This window comes from Gavia stellata, chromosome 3 (assembly GCF_030936135.1).
Source record: "Gavia stellata isolate bGavSte3 chromosome 3, bGavSte3.hap2, whole genome shotgun sequence".
NCBI classification, from domain to species: domain Eukaryota; kingdom Metazoa; phylum Chordata; class Aves; order Gaviiformes; family Gaviidae; genus Gavia; species Gavia stellata.
Genome location: NC_082596.1, coordinates 20,927,838 through 20,944,171, shown reverse-complemented (window position 1 = coordinate 20,944,171; position 16,334 = coordinate 20,927,838). Strand labels below are relative to the sequence as shown.

General features: G+C 38.2%; 1 protein-coding gene across 1 annotated transcript in view; it reads right to left on the bottom strand.

Annotated features, from left to right (window-relative positions):
• Positions 1-7,891: 7,891 nt before the first annotated feature.
• The window catches only part of ANGPT1 (angiopoietin 1), a 170,486-nt gene continuing 162,043 nt past the window's right edge, over positions 7,892-16,334 (bottom strand). Inside the window, exon 9 of the mRNA XM_059815195.1 lies at positions 7,892-8,189. Coding sequence (XP_059671178.1) covers positions 8,029-8,189 — 161 coding nt within the window. The 3' untranslated portion in view covers positions 7,892-8,028. The remainder of the gene's footprint in view (positions 8,190-16,334) is intronic.

The window sequence follows — 16,334 nt, the reverse complement described above, 5'->3', positions numbered from 1 at the left end:
TTAGCAGTTGGGGCTGCTCTGAAGATATTAATTTGAACCATCTTATGGCCAATATCACTCAGGTGCACTTAAGAGAAAAAAAGAAATTCCTGAACTCTTGAAAAGACACAGTATTTTTTGTATTGCCAAATATGATTCCAGAGTAAATAAAGGCACCAAAATGAGCTGATTAGTTGGGGAGTTAAAAATATAAAATTATAAAGATATGTTTTTATTTCCTGATGAATTATTCCTCATGAGTCAAAAACCCTATTGCAATGTGATTTTTGGGCCATGTGATAAAACCAGTGTGTGAGAGAGTAATTAAAGACTTTCAGGATAATACCTTATGCATAAGTTGGCTAATTTTGGGTTGGAAGAACAAACTGAATTCTTGCATTTACAACTGCCGAGCATTTGTCTTGAAGACTATATTAATGTGTTTTTTTAAATATAGTTCAGCTGCCATCTCAAAGTATAGCTTTCTTTTCTTTGCTTCTTTCTTAGGCCTCCTGATGTGTGCTCCATATACATCTCTCTAGTCAAATTGTAGTAAATGGAACATGAGTTTTTAGAATCGTTTTACGTGATTTCCCTTTCTCCATCACCTATGTTTTTTGGAGCAACTTTTTACGCTGTAACTATTATTATCTTCCTTAGGGAAGGTCTACACTGCTATAAACCCAATGTATTTCTAATCCATTTGGGATAAACTGAAATCAGTGGAAGTTCCGTACTTTTAAAACTGAAAGCACATACCTAAATATAGACTTAACTTCAACCATCCATGCTGAACGTCCTAACCATTTTTATCAGTCCCTTCAGTTTCCTTTTTTTTAGATCTTTCATTGCATGTTTAGTTGATTCTGGCGATGAATTGATCTTTGGAAAAGCTTCCTTTTGAACCATAGGTGGCAGCAGACAGCAGAAACTTCAGAAAAAGGGGCTCCTCTGCATCTCCGAGTCAGCTGAGATGGCAGGATAGCTTGCTTTGTTGTAGGATGAGTTCTCTATCGTTTTCTCCACACATCCAGTGGCTATAGAAACTATATGTTTTATATATTTATATTATACCTAATAGTACTGAAAACATAAGCACTTTTGCTTTTTTTTTCCTCTGAGTACTTACATGTCTAATATGTTAACCTGAACAGGTTAGTCACCTTATAAATCTCCTTCCATTTCCTGCATTATCCATTGACTTGCAGCAGTATCATTTAATCTATTTTAGATTATATCAAACTGAGGCAGTTTTTCTGATCTAGTCTTCGGACTGTGGGGCAGCTCACAGTGGCCAGAAAGGAGATTCAGGAGATGCTGTTGTCATGTGAATTTGCACATGTCACACAATGGAAAAGAAGCAGTGACAGAGCTGCTGGTTCCTGCCTAAACCTCTGTTAATACTCGCAGAGGTAATTTTTCCATCTTTTCATTTTACACTGTTGGGTACCTAAAACCACTCTTGCTTATAAATTTATTTTTACAACACAAAGTCCAATGTATTTATTATTGTCTTTTCCCAAAGCCTTGAAAACTCTAAATAAACACCAAATCTTTTGTAACATGCTAAACGTGATGGAATGTATCAGTCCTCTGTGAGTGACACTGGACACATCTCCACCTATATGTTTAGGGAACTGCCTGTCTTCTCCTGTGGTTAACCTAGTATTAGTTTCTTAATCTAATAAACAGAATAAATTAGTGGAAAAACCTTTAGCTAATGAGGCCGTACTTCTTAAAAAATACTGACAAGCAGCTGTATCATCTTTGGCTTGAGACCAGGCAGTCTAAAAGCCAGTACCTTCACTCCACAGGGGCTGCTTTACTGTGTGCACAGCCTGGAGGTGTGTAGACATCACCTCGTGAGAAACTGCCATCACTGTGGCTCCTTCTCTCCACTCTTGGGACAGGGAGCTACTCCAGGAGAAATGGGTAGGAGGGAAGCAGGGGGGCTGATGACTCCCCTATTGCCTGGACTAGGGTACAGATAGCTCTGATGTGGCTTTCAGCCAGAAAGATTTGGGCAGGTGCTGGTCAGTGCACAGGCACAGGCCAGGATTTGTGGGACCCAGGACTTGCACTGAGGTTGTTCCAAGGAGTTCCAGTGTCCTGGAAGGACTGAATGAAACCCCTCAAAAAGGACAGTATTTGTGCCTGGCAGTGTGATACTCGCTCCACATGAAGGCAGAGCAGAAGATTGGAGACAAGAACCACTGCAAGAGTCTAGGAGAAGAATTTTGCCTGGGGTTTTGTGGAAAAAACAGCACTAAGTGAAGCTATCAAAGAGATTAAATAATCATCCCTGGTGGATGAAGGATGAAGTCCAAAGCAGAAGCTTTTAAATGAAAAAAAAAAAAAAAGAAAAAGAAAGAAAAGAGAAAGAAGAAAGAAGAAAGAAAGGTTTGCTTCAAACGAAGAAGAGTAAAACATATATCCAGAAGTTCTGCTCCATTACTCAAAAGAAAACAAACCACTGGTTCAACACTGCAGCTGAATGAGATCAGGACCGAGATTTGTAGTTTCCGTTAGAGCAGACAATGATTCTAAATATAAGCATCAGAGGGCTGCAAAAGGATGGAGATCCACATCTTTTAGTAGAAGAATAAATATTATCCAAAGCTGATTTATCTACTGGTGGATTCTTGTCTCATGCTAAAAGCACGAACTGTTTCTCAGACAGCATGTTACCAAAAATTCCTCTAAGAAGGGACTGCTTTTCAAGTATTGCTTTAGATTTTACCAGATGTCAATGTATCTCCACTGCATTGTAAATATTAAATAAAAGCAGAAAGTAAAATGGCAACACTGTTCATTTTAGGCTTTGGAAAACTAATTGGATACTAATTCTCCCCTAATAAATATATTAACAGATTCCTCTGCCTAATTCTTCTTTATTTTCCTCCTTTTCCTGTGCTTTCATCTTTGTCATTTCCCCATACTCTTTTTGTCAGACTGACTCCCTTCTTTTGCTGGCCTTGTCCTCAGCTTCCTAATCTTATCCCTTTGCATTCTTAGCTGTATTATCTTGTATCAGCCATTTTCTCACTCTTCCCCAACTCTTTCTTACCTGTCTCAGTCTATCAAGGTTCTCCAATTTTACTTTTCCTTGTTTCAGAGTATTTTCCTCTCCTTTTCCTACTGGACTGAAGCAGGTGCCTATGAGTTACTCTTCTGGGGTCCTATTAGGGCTTCTAGAGTGCTGACCTGGCAAAGCATCCATTTTCTGTTTAAGTAGAAAGAAGGTCCTCTGTGTGCATATGTGCCTGTTTTTCCCTCTGCAGCCTTGCAGAGCAAATGACAGTCAAGACAGGTTCCTTTCCCATGGTTTGGCGGGGACTGACTTTGCTCTCCTTATAGGTGATGTTGTGGTTGTGAACACAAGCATCTGCAGGTCTTTGGTCTTCTGTTAAATGTGGTGCTTGCCTTCCTGTGACTACTTGCAGGCAGCAGAAGGCAAGCACTGCCAGCAGTTTAAAAGGAGGCCCAGGGGCACTATTAAAGTGAAAGGAAGGTGAGAAGCATAATGCGAGCAAGAAAATTTATGGTAACACTTTGGGGCTCAAGATTCTTTCTACCAAAACACAGGACTGGTGTCTAGGCCTTCATGTATTTCAGTATATCAGTGGTTTTTGGGCATCATAATTACAGTATATATCCATTCTTTAATTTTCTTTAATTGAACTCACTGGTTCAGAGGACGGCACAGACCATATTTACGGAGAATAAGGTCTGCTCCCAACAGAAATTTTAGCTAGTGGAAGAATAAAGGCTCTAATTTCACAAGATTTTGGATGGGCATAGGTTCTGTTTCACATCAACAGTACTTAAAATTCACACAGCAGAATACAGCATTTTCTAAAGGAAGTTTTCCATTTTTAAAGGACTTGCTACAGAGCTATCTTGACATAACCATAAGCAGCATGTCTTCTCAAAGATCCATACTAAATTGGTCCCTGTCAAAAATTAAAAAAGCACACAGACAAACAAACCCCCCAAAGCACGCAAAAGCAAATGAGACCCATAGATTCCTGCTCATGTGAGCAGAAGCCAGGGAGAGGGTGGTTCAGAAACTCCTGGAGGAGAAGGGAGTTCCTACACTGTGTGACAGACGTGGGACAGGAAATATGGAGCTGCTATGTCTTGCGAGTAATCTCTTCACTTCAGCTCTTCCCTATCTGTCTGTCTTTTCCCTTTCTTCATTACAGTCCCATATCCCTGTCTTCTCTCCTTCCTGCTCTTGGTCCCCTACCTTCCACATGCTATCCCTTAATCCTCCCTTCCTGCTGGCATTTGCACTTTTCATTTATTTCATTTTTGGTGCTTTCTGGATTTTTTTTTTTTTGGCCGGAGATTACAGTTCCTCTAGATAAAATTTAAAAAGGGTCATTTTGATAGGCTGTGTCAAGCTTTGTTTAGACATACGGATTTGTGTGTGTGTGTGTGTGTGTGCAGGTGTGTGTGTGTATGCACACCACAGGTCAGAGTCAGGCACCACCAGCAGCATCAGTTGTATTCAGGGGTTACTGCCTCTCTCCTCAAGCTGTCCAGCACATGTAAAAGCTGCTAGGTAAGAATGCCTTTTGGCACAACTGCAGCACAGTCTGGCTGTAAATTAAGCTTGATCCTACCTAGAGAGTTAAGCTCTTGTTGTGATTGCTGTTTCAGTTTTATTTTTCCCAAAGGAGAAGTGAGTGCTGTGCCAATCCCAAATGAGGTTATTTGAGGCATGGTCAGAGTTGTGGTTTGAGTTGCAGGTCTGCAGAGAAAAAAGTTGTTATTATAGCTGGAAGGGTTTTTTAAGGAACTGTGTCTTGGGAACCTGTTGTACAGATGATTATAAATGTAGATGACTTGCCTACTTAATAGGCCAGTACTGGATGTTAGGGCACTTAGAAAACTGTGCATTTAAATTACATGTCCAGCCTTAGAAGATATTAAAAATTAATGACCTATATGCTATGGAAAATGCATCTATTGATTCATGAAAATGTTGTGTATTCCTGTTTCATAAAACAGGAAGAAATTTATCTGTGAAGGGTAAATGGTAAGGTTACTATTACCATTGACCATTGACTATTTTTTTAGTATTTTTCAAGGCAAGCAACATTTTAATACAAATCAAATCCAGAAAGACCATTTTTACTAATTGTAACTCTTCAGTTCATGCAGTACATCATGTTCAACTTCAGAAGCAAAATCTGCTTTTATGTATGCAGTTCCTCACAGCTTTAGTGTTGATTTAAAAAGATAGGTTGGTCTGAACAAACACAATGAACAAGTCCAATTAAGCAAAAATTCCTGAGAAAATGAGGATAAATTGACTACAAAGAGATGTTAAAACTGATCCCTGTAGTGTTAAAAGGCATACAAATGGAGCAAGAGGCATTTTTGGCTAAGAGATCAATGGAGATTTTTCACTCCCATGCAACATGATCGAATGGATGATAGAAGAACATGTCATAAGGCAAGAGAAACAAGCATCACAATTCAGTTTGTATCTTTGCCTGTGGAATTCAAGAAACATTTTATTTTAAAGACTGATAGAGAGTTGTATGATTTGAACTTAAAATGAGAAATATAGTCCCATGATTTTAATAAAGAAAATTGAATTAAAAATACTGAAATATGGATTAGAAATGTTAGAAATATTTATTTCTGGACAAACTCTAACTAAATTCCCTTCCTAGGCTTTGTCTAAATTTATTAATATTTCTTAAAAGGATAGATGGTGGCTTGTAAAATGTCAGCCTGTCACAGAAAGGTATACTAGAAGTAAAGCAAATCATCAACTCTGCAACTTTTTAAAATGTTTTATTATAAAGGATAGGAAACCAAATCCACATTTTTTCAAACCCAGATAAATAAACAGTAAATATCATGCTTTTGATTTTAAATGTGTTTTGTCTTTTGCAATAGGATCTGCAAAAATGGCATTCCTAACTTGGAGACCTGCAAAAATATATCTTTTGACAATATGGAGGAAGACAGATCATATATTTTGCACATAAATGAAGACCATTTCAAAAAACTGTTGTAAACTGAGACAAAACAGCTCTGTGAAGAAACTGCTGAGTAAGGAGTAGTTTGGTAACTTATTCAGCAGAAAACAGCAAATTAACCCTTAGGCAAGATTATTTCAAATATATATATAAATATATACAAATACACACAAAAAAAGATCTTCCCACTTAAAACCAAACAAACATCAAATTGTAACAAAACCAGAAACCCCTGTGCGGCCTTGTGATCTTTAAGAAGAGGTGTTTAAAAAAATCCAAGCAGTTTATTTCTATTCCATAGAATTCCATAGAAATAAACTGCTGGGGGGGGGGGGGGGGGGGGGGAAGGAGGGAAAAAAAACCCCAGTTATTCTAGTATCATCATCCTTTAAAAAGAATCAGATCTTTGTTGTGCCTGATCTCAGGAACCCTTTAATGAATGAAACAAAGCAACAAACAGACAAGCAAAAAACTCACCACATTCAGATTTTGTGTGTCATGTTGGTCCCAATTTAATTGATGAGAATGTTACTTTTGGTTTCGGTGGGATCAGGGTAAACTTTTTCCTTTTATCTATGGCAAAAGTAGCATGACTACAAGCTACTTTCCCAAATGGACTTTATTCATATGACTAAATCACAAGGCACTGTAAATGTCAAGAGTTGTCTCTACAACCCCATGGGCCACCCAGCTACTTTGTTGCTTGTTATTACAGGTACTTTATGTTTTCCAATAGTTGACTTGTGCATCTTGCCCAACACTTCTGCAACATTTTAATATAACAAAATTACTAGTTAGCAACCTGTAAGCAGACTTCTAAAGTTCTCTTAATATTTATATCCTTTTGAGGCTTTGCACCCTTTGAGTAAGATCAGGGCTGCCTGTACAAATTAAATGATCATTACAGGAAATATAAACATGCTATTTACAAGTTCACAATTCTTTATTTTCTATACAGTTCCAATGAGTATTTCTTACAGTTGTAGCCTAAGCACTGTGTAGAACTGGCATGCTTCTGATATTCACAAAAATGTAATAGTAAAATAATTAATGATAAATTGTGCACATGCAAGGATACTGTAAAATGAATCCATTGCCTTAAGCTATGCATTTATGTAATTTTTATATACCCTAATAGTTTGCTTTCCTGTGTACTTTTGACGGAAATATTCCATGCAAAATCCCGTATTTTCTTTAGGATAATATTTCACATTCTTTAAACCTTCCATTAATTTTCCTATGTGACATTCAGACTGCCTTTAATGAAAGAAGGGAAAAACCTCAAAAACCAGCTACTTCTGTTATCACACTATAAATCCTAGCTCAGGGATTATGCCAATTATCTGATTTACCTTTACAGAGCAACTGAAGAATTTATGCTTATTAGCCTTATCATTCTTCATACGTTTGACTCAGTTTATTTATGAGAAATGTGTCCTTAAAGGATTTAATGAAAAATAATATTAGCACAAATTATTTGACTCTGGGATTAACATAAATCCATCCACCATTCAAATTCAGTTCATTTAAGAAAAACAATATTTGGAGTGGTCACCCTGAGTGCTTTAAGATGAGTTTTGATAAAGGTGTCTCCATAATCCTTTTTCATGGGTATAAAGTAGGCATTTCACTGCTGAATAACATTCTACTCAATAGACCATGGTTGATACATTTCAGTTCTTCAAATTCTGATGCTTTTGCTGAATAATCTAGTATGTTTTTGCATCTCTTATTAAAAAAAAAAAAAAAAAAAAAGGACAGACATCCACTGACAAGCACCAGATTCGGGCAGAATAACCAGATCCAGTTGTTCTTCTCTGGAAAATCACTGCAGCCACCTTTTTCCAAACCAAGCCTCCTGCCAGTCATCAAAATGTGCGGTGACTGTTGAAGAGTTTTTGCAGGTTATGGAGTGATAATGAATACACTTTGCTTCATCCCTACATGTTGCTTTCAAGAAGCCCTTCACCTTTTACCTTTGGACTGTGATAGTGGTGCTACTGAGGGCAGTGTTGTCCTGGCTTGTTCTGGGATCCACTGCTGAATGCCTTTAAAAGTCCAAGGGCCGAATCATCATGGTGGTGGAGCGCAAGGAGTAGCTGGGGCCTTTGAAGTAATGCCACTTGATGCCATTGAGCTTTCCATGGTTTTGACCAGCTGTGTAGAACATCCCATTGAGATTGGAGGGGCCGCAGGCATCAAACCACCACCCTGAAAACATTAAGACAAACAATCAAACTGCAAGTGCACTAAGAATTTTTACTTTGTTTTAAAGGTTTAGCTGATTAGCAAATTCTGCTATTCCCAGGCTCATAAATACTTCTGCTGTGGTGGTGGGGGGGATATTTTCATATTTTATTTTCTTTGCTCTATATTAAATCTAGAGCCTCCTAATCTTGATCTTCACACAATCACAGAATCACAGAATCACTAAGGTTGGAAAAGACCTGTAAGATCATCAAGCCCAACCATCAAACCAACACCACCATGCCCACTAAACCATGTCCCACAATGCCATGTCCACACATTCCTTGAACACCTCCAGTGATGGTGACTCCACCACCTCCCTGGGCAGCTTGTTCCAATGCTTCACCACTCTCTCAGTAAAGAAATTTTTCCTAATATCTAGCCTAAACCTCCCCTGGCACAACTTGAGGCCATTTCTTCTTGTCATGTCGCTAGTTACATAGGAGAAGAGACCAACACCCACCTTACCACTCTGCCCTTTCAGGTAATTGTAGAGAGTGATAAGGTCTCCCTTCAGCCTCCTCTTCTCCAGACTGAACAACCCCAGTTCCCTCAGCCGCTCCTCATAAGACTTGTGCTCCAGACCCCTCACCAGCTTCGTTGCCCTTCTCTGGACACGCTCCAGCAACTCAATGTCCTTCTTGTAGTGAGGGGCCCAAAACTGAACACAGGATTCGAGGTGCGGCCTCACCAGCGCCGAGTACAGGGGCACCATCACCTACCTGCTCCTGCTGGCCACACTGTTTCTGATACAGGCCAGGATGGCGTTGGCCTTCTTGGCCACCTGGGCACACTGCTGGCTCATATTCAGCCGGCTGTCAATCAACACCCCCAGGTCCTTTTCTGCAGGGCAGCTTTCCAGCCACTCGTCCCCAAGCCTGTAGTGTTGCATGGGGTTGTCGTGACCCAAGTGCAGGACCCGGCACTTGGCCTTGTTGAACCTCATACAATTGGCCTGGGCCCATCCATCCAGCCCATCCAGATCCCTCTGCAGAGCCTTTCTACCCTCGAGCAGATCAACACTCCCACCCGACTTGGTGCTGTCTTCAAACTTGCTGAGGGAGCACTCAATCCCCTCATCCAGATCACTGATAAATATATTAAACAAGACCGGCCCCAAAACTGAGCCCTGGGGGACTCCGCTTGTGACCGGCCACGAACTGGATTTAACTCCATTCACCACGACTCTCTGGGCTTGTCTGTCCAGCCAGTTTTTACCCAGCGAAGGGTACACCTGTCTAAGCCATGAGCAGTCAGTTTCTCCAGGAGAATGCTGCGGGACACAGTGTCAAAGGCTTTACTAAAGTCCGTCTTGAAATGTGCCAAATGCTTTTGGGTCAGCAGTGTCAGGAGGGTCCTCAGTCAGATCCATCTGGCATTTGTCCACTTCTCTGCAAAACCTCTAAGCAAGTTCACACATGGCACTTCTTAGAAAACTGTCAAAAGTCTGTCCAATTTTTTTTTTAATAATGGGTTTGTAGGCACTTTATTTACATGTCTAGAGGTAGCAGAAAATTACTAGTTACCTGAGTATCACTGATTACAAAAAGATATTAAAAATGTTACTGACTGATATAAAAGTTAGGTTAATAAAGTTGCTAACTGCCTTTTCTGCCGCCCCTACCCTGCCTGCTCTTTCCCAGCAAGATGCGGCTTCCTACTCATTAACCCTTTGAACTCTGTGTGCAATTGCATATATTTCGTTCTACTGGAAAGAGAGGGCAAGAAATGTCTTGCCCAGATGCTTGTGGTTCTAGTTTACAGCTCCAGCAGCTGCATTGTAAGACTGTTCTGAAAAGTGAGGTGATATAGATACAGAAAAAAAACCCAGAACTTTGCTTTCTGAGGGCAAAGCAGCAATCTGGTTTACAGAATGGCCCTATGAACAATTGTGTTGGCATAACTAAAGGAGTAGTAAACTGAGAAGTTAGGATAAAAAAGAAGTGTAACAGCTCAGCAACTTTTCAACTTGAGTTTTCTGCCAAAGAAAATGCATGTAGAGCCATACCTCCACCTTTGTGAGTGCTCTGTTAACATAGCACTGAAAATAAACCAGAAATATTTATCAAGTACTTGTGAATATGACTAACAATGACATAGGTTTTGCTCCCATTTGTATGACTGAATGCAGAAAATTCAAACTTGCTAGAAGCGTTAGCTTGGTTGCAAACTATATGCAAAAAAAAAAAGTCATCTCACCTTTAGACTTCTGCAATGAAGTTATGTATATATGTCTTTAACCAATGAAGAAAATGGAGTCAGTGGTGAAATACAGTGTGAATCTTCAGATCTATTGTAAATTGTTGCTTTAAGATCAAATTAGTCAACTCTTTTGTCTATATCCCCAAGATCTTTTCTTATTAAGGTGAATTTTAGATTGCCACGGGAGTTAGAGTTTTAAGGAAAACTCTGAATAACATGAAACTTGGCAACACCAAGATTACAGAACACAAACTGACAAAGATAAACTAGGTGGCATGCTGATTCCACTGAAAGTAATGGGAGTTTTGCTGTATATCTTGATGGGAATAGAATTTTCTCTCCAACACCTTACAGGGTATCTATGTAATGTAACAGAAAGATGCTTAGTTCAGACTGAGGAAGGCAGAATGAATCCCCAGACAGCAAAGAGCTAATATTCCCAATGTCAAAAATATATTAACCTCAATGGCTAGGAGCTGTATTTGCCAGAAAGATTTCTGCTGGGGTTTTTTCATAGTAAGACCTATAGGCTTTGTGACTCTTTCTTTAACACAGGTCTTATGCATCTTTCCATGTAATATGGTTGTACTGAACATTTGCCTTCATGTTTGAAGGTCAGGTGGTGGTCTTTGCTTTTGGTGCTTAAATGCCACTTTATTTTAAAAAGTTATTTCAGTCTGCACATCACAGCATTGTAATCTTACCAGGATCCCCTGCAAACCTTTTGCAAGCACCATTGGTAGTGGCAAACCGATCATCTAGCGAGTCGCTGCTGAATTCTGCAGGTATCACTGTGGACTGAAATGCAGAATTTTAAATTTTCAGTGTGTTTCCCACTCTGACTTCTGGAAATGGAATTAAGCTGTGAGAAGCTCTTTTTAGACAATATGCACTGTCCTAGTGAATCCTCCAATTTCATCATATGCAGCGGTTAGCCTTTTATCTACCTATAATGAATGCATTGTATGAAGGTAATTTAAACTATGACTTCCTACTACTGATATGATATTGACCGTAATTAGCCTTCAGATCCAGTGCTTAGTCTGTCCTTTTTATTCAGATACATGTAATTTACGTTTCTAGTCTTGTAAAGTGATTTCTTACATTTTGGATAATACTTAGTGGGCTTTTTTCAGAAGTAACACTTCATAATGAAATCTTGAGGGAAGAATTTATGCCAGATAAATTCTGGCAAACTTCTATTTTGATACAATTGACCTCCCTTTGATTACAATGTTATACCTAAGGGGGCAATAACCAAAGAAAGAGAAAGCCGTACAGCTGATATTTTACTGTAACCAGAGTATAATCTTGTAGAAACTTAAGACAAAGTTAAACAGAGAAAATCTAATCCTCATTTTTCAGAGCTGGAACACAGATGCAGCTGGGTTCTGTTTATGTTGTTGGGATGAGGATATGGCAAGTTGTGCTAGTTACCATTTCAACTTAAAGGAATGGCAATAGATGCGTAAATGGCCTTTTCGGGGAGAAGGTTTTCAGCGGTGACCTACAAAATCTATGTTTAAAAGGGAATGAGTCAAAGAAACACAAAATTTTATAAAGCTTTTTTGAGGACCTGCTCAAAACTCTCATCATAGATTTATTCTAAATAAATTCTTCTTTCGAAATGTGTTTTAATGAGCATCTTTTTTTTCCCACTATACTGTTCTTGTCAGTGAGATTCTATGAATTTTTTTAAAGATGTTTCCTAATACTACATTGAAATCTTGGGTTTACTTTCTCTCTGTCTTTCTTTTTTTAAGTGTTTTTTTCCTCCATGTGGTCATTTTTCTCCATCCTCCCCTGCAGTCCTCTAAAATCTCTTCATTTCCCATAGGGCCTCAGATTATCACAAGACTTCCTACTCATGTCTCAACACCAAAATCACATCTTTGAATGGGTGCAAATGTTTTTTCAGATGCCTTGTATATTGGGGGAAAGAGGAATGGAAGCAGTGACTTTCTTGGTAGCTATGAGGAAGTGGGAGAAGATAAAACAGAGGTTTCTGAAAGAGATACCTGCAGCACTGCCATTGCAGGGAACACCAAATAAATCAGCTCCAGAGCAGTGAGACAGTCTGACCCAAGTAGCTAGAAGTTGGCTTATTCCCTGGAGTTCACAGGATTTTCCTCCCATGAAGAATCTTGTTTATTTTTAACGACAAGGTAATGTCTTTCCCAAATAAATATCAAGTCATCTCTGAATAGCAGTAAGATTTTAACCTCAGAGGTAACTTTTGGCAATGATTTCCATGGGTTATTTGAATTGTGCATAAGAATCATGAAGGGTGGTCATTATGGGAAATAATAATAAAAGCAAGATTTTAAAGTGACTAATGAAGTGGTAAAGAGGAGGCTTTCATGAGAAGGTTAAGAGAGTTTTTATTCAGAAACACAGGTACTTTCTTTAAGTTGTTGTGATCATGAAGTCACTAATTGCTTATTTGAACTGAGGGTAGTTTGTTCAGTTTTTTGAGGTTAGCCCACCTCTAATAATTTGTATACTACAAGCAGCACTACCATCTCTGTTTGCAATAAAAAATCCTTAGGTCATAAAGTATATTGTCCAAATAAAAAATAATTTAGATAATACATTGATAAGTTGTTTTTGAAAGTTCAGCTACACAAATAAACATGAATCACCACTGTAGACAGCTGCTCTTCTGGAGCAGTTAAAGCATGTTCATGCTTTGTGGAGTCTTACGCTTTGGTCCTTAATTAGTGTTGCTATTAACTCTGGGAAGTTGTTGAATTTCATGTCAGCTCTTTTAATTAAATGTATTTTGAATGCTACAGCCTACTTCAGCCACCTATCACCAGATAGTTCAGCTCCACAAACCTGCTTGTACTATATCTTTAGCCGAATATGAATGTATATTGAGATAATTTCTACAAATTCTTGCAAAAAACTACCTCATATAGGACCACTGCTCAAATGAGTAATGATATTAACAGCCATCTTTTATAATGGTTTTCTGAAGTCACAAGTTTAATTTTTATATGATAGAATCTTCTTTGTCAAAAGCAACATAAAAAGGCTTTTGTATGCCAAAACTAACAGCTTTCCTTTTTTGGCTTGTTGTATAAATTGTAATTAAGCATGTATGTATATAAAATTTTGTTAGTAACCTAGTGCTCATCAATTCATGAGTGCACTGTAAATCTAGCATGCGTTGGGAACTTGCTAATGATCACTCAGGTTTGATGACAGGTTCTTAGTTGCCTTTTACATACTAAAAGAATAGGTGTCTAAACCCTGCACATATGATGGCAGACCCTTTCTTCACAGATCTGTCTCTGCTCTCCCTCCTGAGTACACTGAATGCCTGCCTCCAAATGCAGTAAGATCAATACAATCCATTCAATAAGATCCAAAGTATGTTTGAATAGTACATTTGTATGTGTTTACGGGATAAATGGATCCTATGAAAAGCAGTATTTATTTCTAGCCCTCTGGGTTTGTCCATAAAATTTAGTGCATTTGGCAACAAAGCCACTAAGAACAATTTCTAATACAAAAATATTGAAATAGTCTTCATTGTTCAAAAGGCATAACAATTTATTTTATGAAAGATTTCAATGTTTCTGACATTTTGTTTTTTAAAGAAGTTAGATGGTAATACCTAGGCTCTGTTTGACTTTGCATTGGTATCTTCTCAGCTGGAAGACTGGGTGCAGTTTTGGATGACACCTCAAGCTATATGTGGATCGACTGGACAGAGTCCAAAAGGGTGAATGTAAGAGGAAAGGTTTAGGGTTGTTTAGTCCAGAATTCAAAAGACAGATTGCCAACAATCTCAAATCCATAAAAAAGCTGCTGAAAAAAGCAGCTTTTCAAAGGAATGCAAAGGAATGGTCTATTCTTTCCGGTGATGTAGGATAGGAAAAGATGGAACACACTTAAATTATTATAAAATTAGTTTAGTCAATAAGTAAAGATTTCTTATATTATGCATAGCCAAACTCAGTAACAGATTATATTATGACAATGAATCTCTATGACTACAAATCTTGAAGATGAACAGCAAGACAGAAATAAATGGGTATAATAAATAGGTCCCTGCCTTAGAAAGGGACTAAATGACCTCTGGAAGTCATTTCCAGGCCCATGTTCTTTTATTCGTTAGAGTATTGGATTGACCAGACCATTACTTAGCATTTGGTACTTGACATTCTGAAGGTTAATCAGAATTTAGCTGTCAGGATATAAGACGAAAAGGCATTAGCTTTTCACATCAACTGGATAACACAGTCCTTTTTGTAAGAACCTTTTGATAAGGTAATAATAACATTAAACTTGCAGACTGGTGACCATGTTCTGATCTTCTAAATGTCAACAGAATAATTTTTAAGTTAGTAATTTCTTGGTGTCCTCCTAGTGCTTTATTGCTATTGTCCATACTTAACCCTGATAAACATAGCAATATAGTAATGATTTTGTTAAAAGTGCTAAGTAGTTATACATCTAATGAAATATTTCTAATATTTCTAGCATAAATCAAGTAATATTCCAATCACTTCCTATCTGCATGGTGGTTATATTTTTCTATCAAAATGTTAGGCAATATAAATGATACTTCACGAATGGTTTTTTATAAGTAACTTCTTTATGAAAGCAACAATATGCATAAAACCTAAAAATTGATGCTTTCATAGGTAAATAGATGTATATCCAGGGGTTCAAGTTGGATACTTTTAAGAGTGCTGAGGTTGCTAATGTCAAAGTTTTTGTTTCAAATAAATGTAAGAGAAACTGTGGCTTTTTCTAAGTAGATAATGTATGGGCAGATTTCTATATTCAGCCAAGAACTTCCCTCCAAGTCATGACAAGAATCCTCCATAGCATTCTTGCCAGAGATTCATAAAATTCACCACTTGGAGAAAAAAGCAGTGAAACAACAGGCAATGAGTGCACCACTGTTTGGGATTGTAATTGAGCAGTCTCTCACTTACTAGATGACAAATCCATTGAGGTTTACTAGATACATGGGAACTGTCTCTGACTTGGGAAGCCCCTGAGATGCAAAAGATACTGGGATAATACTCAGGGGAAGTATAATTTATTTGCATTGTTTTTATGCCCATACTGAGGCACCTGCTGCTGACTGCTGTCAGAGACAGAAGACTGCAGCTGGATGGACCTCTGCTTCCAGTAAAATAAAAAAGTTATTTCAATAATTCTATGCTGTTTCAATACTAGAAAGACATCTAGAAAGTCTCCCTGTCACTTTGTCAAACTATTTCAGGGATCAGAAGTTTAGCAACACTCTCACTTATCACCTGAAGCAAGGTAAATATCTGTGTGAACATCTCAGACTGCTGCCAATGCAAGACAAAGCAAATCACCTTAAGACTCTTTCACTATGGTCCAAGTTACCATAAGTCACTTTCCAGTGACTGAAAACAATTGCACAAACAATTCCTGGGGCTCAGATGACAGGTGGTATCCTGGTGGGATGCTCTAACTTGGCCTTGTGCCCACAAATCTGATCCAGAGATGTTAGGTGCTCTTCTACTGGAAATTTACCTGAAGCGCCTTGGACATCTACTCAGTGCTTCATTCCAGTGACAGTTTGTTACATTTTATGTTAGGTGCTCTTCTACTGGAAATGTACCTGAAGCGCCTTGGACATCTACTCAGTGCTTCATTCCAGTGACAGTTTGTTACATTTTAAGTGCTGTTTCTTGCAAAAAGCCATGAATGTAGCTCACTGAGGTACTGTTCAGAATAATGCTTGAAATGATATGGGGATATAACCTTTTGTTCAGTTTACTGGCCTGAGATATTGTACCAGTTCTTAACAGGTATTTTCATGACATAAAAATGTTTTACTATTTTCACAAATGTTAAGTTTAAATGAAGAAATTATTTGAATAAATACACTTTGTCTCCCTTCAACATAAACCA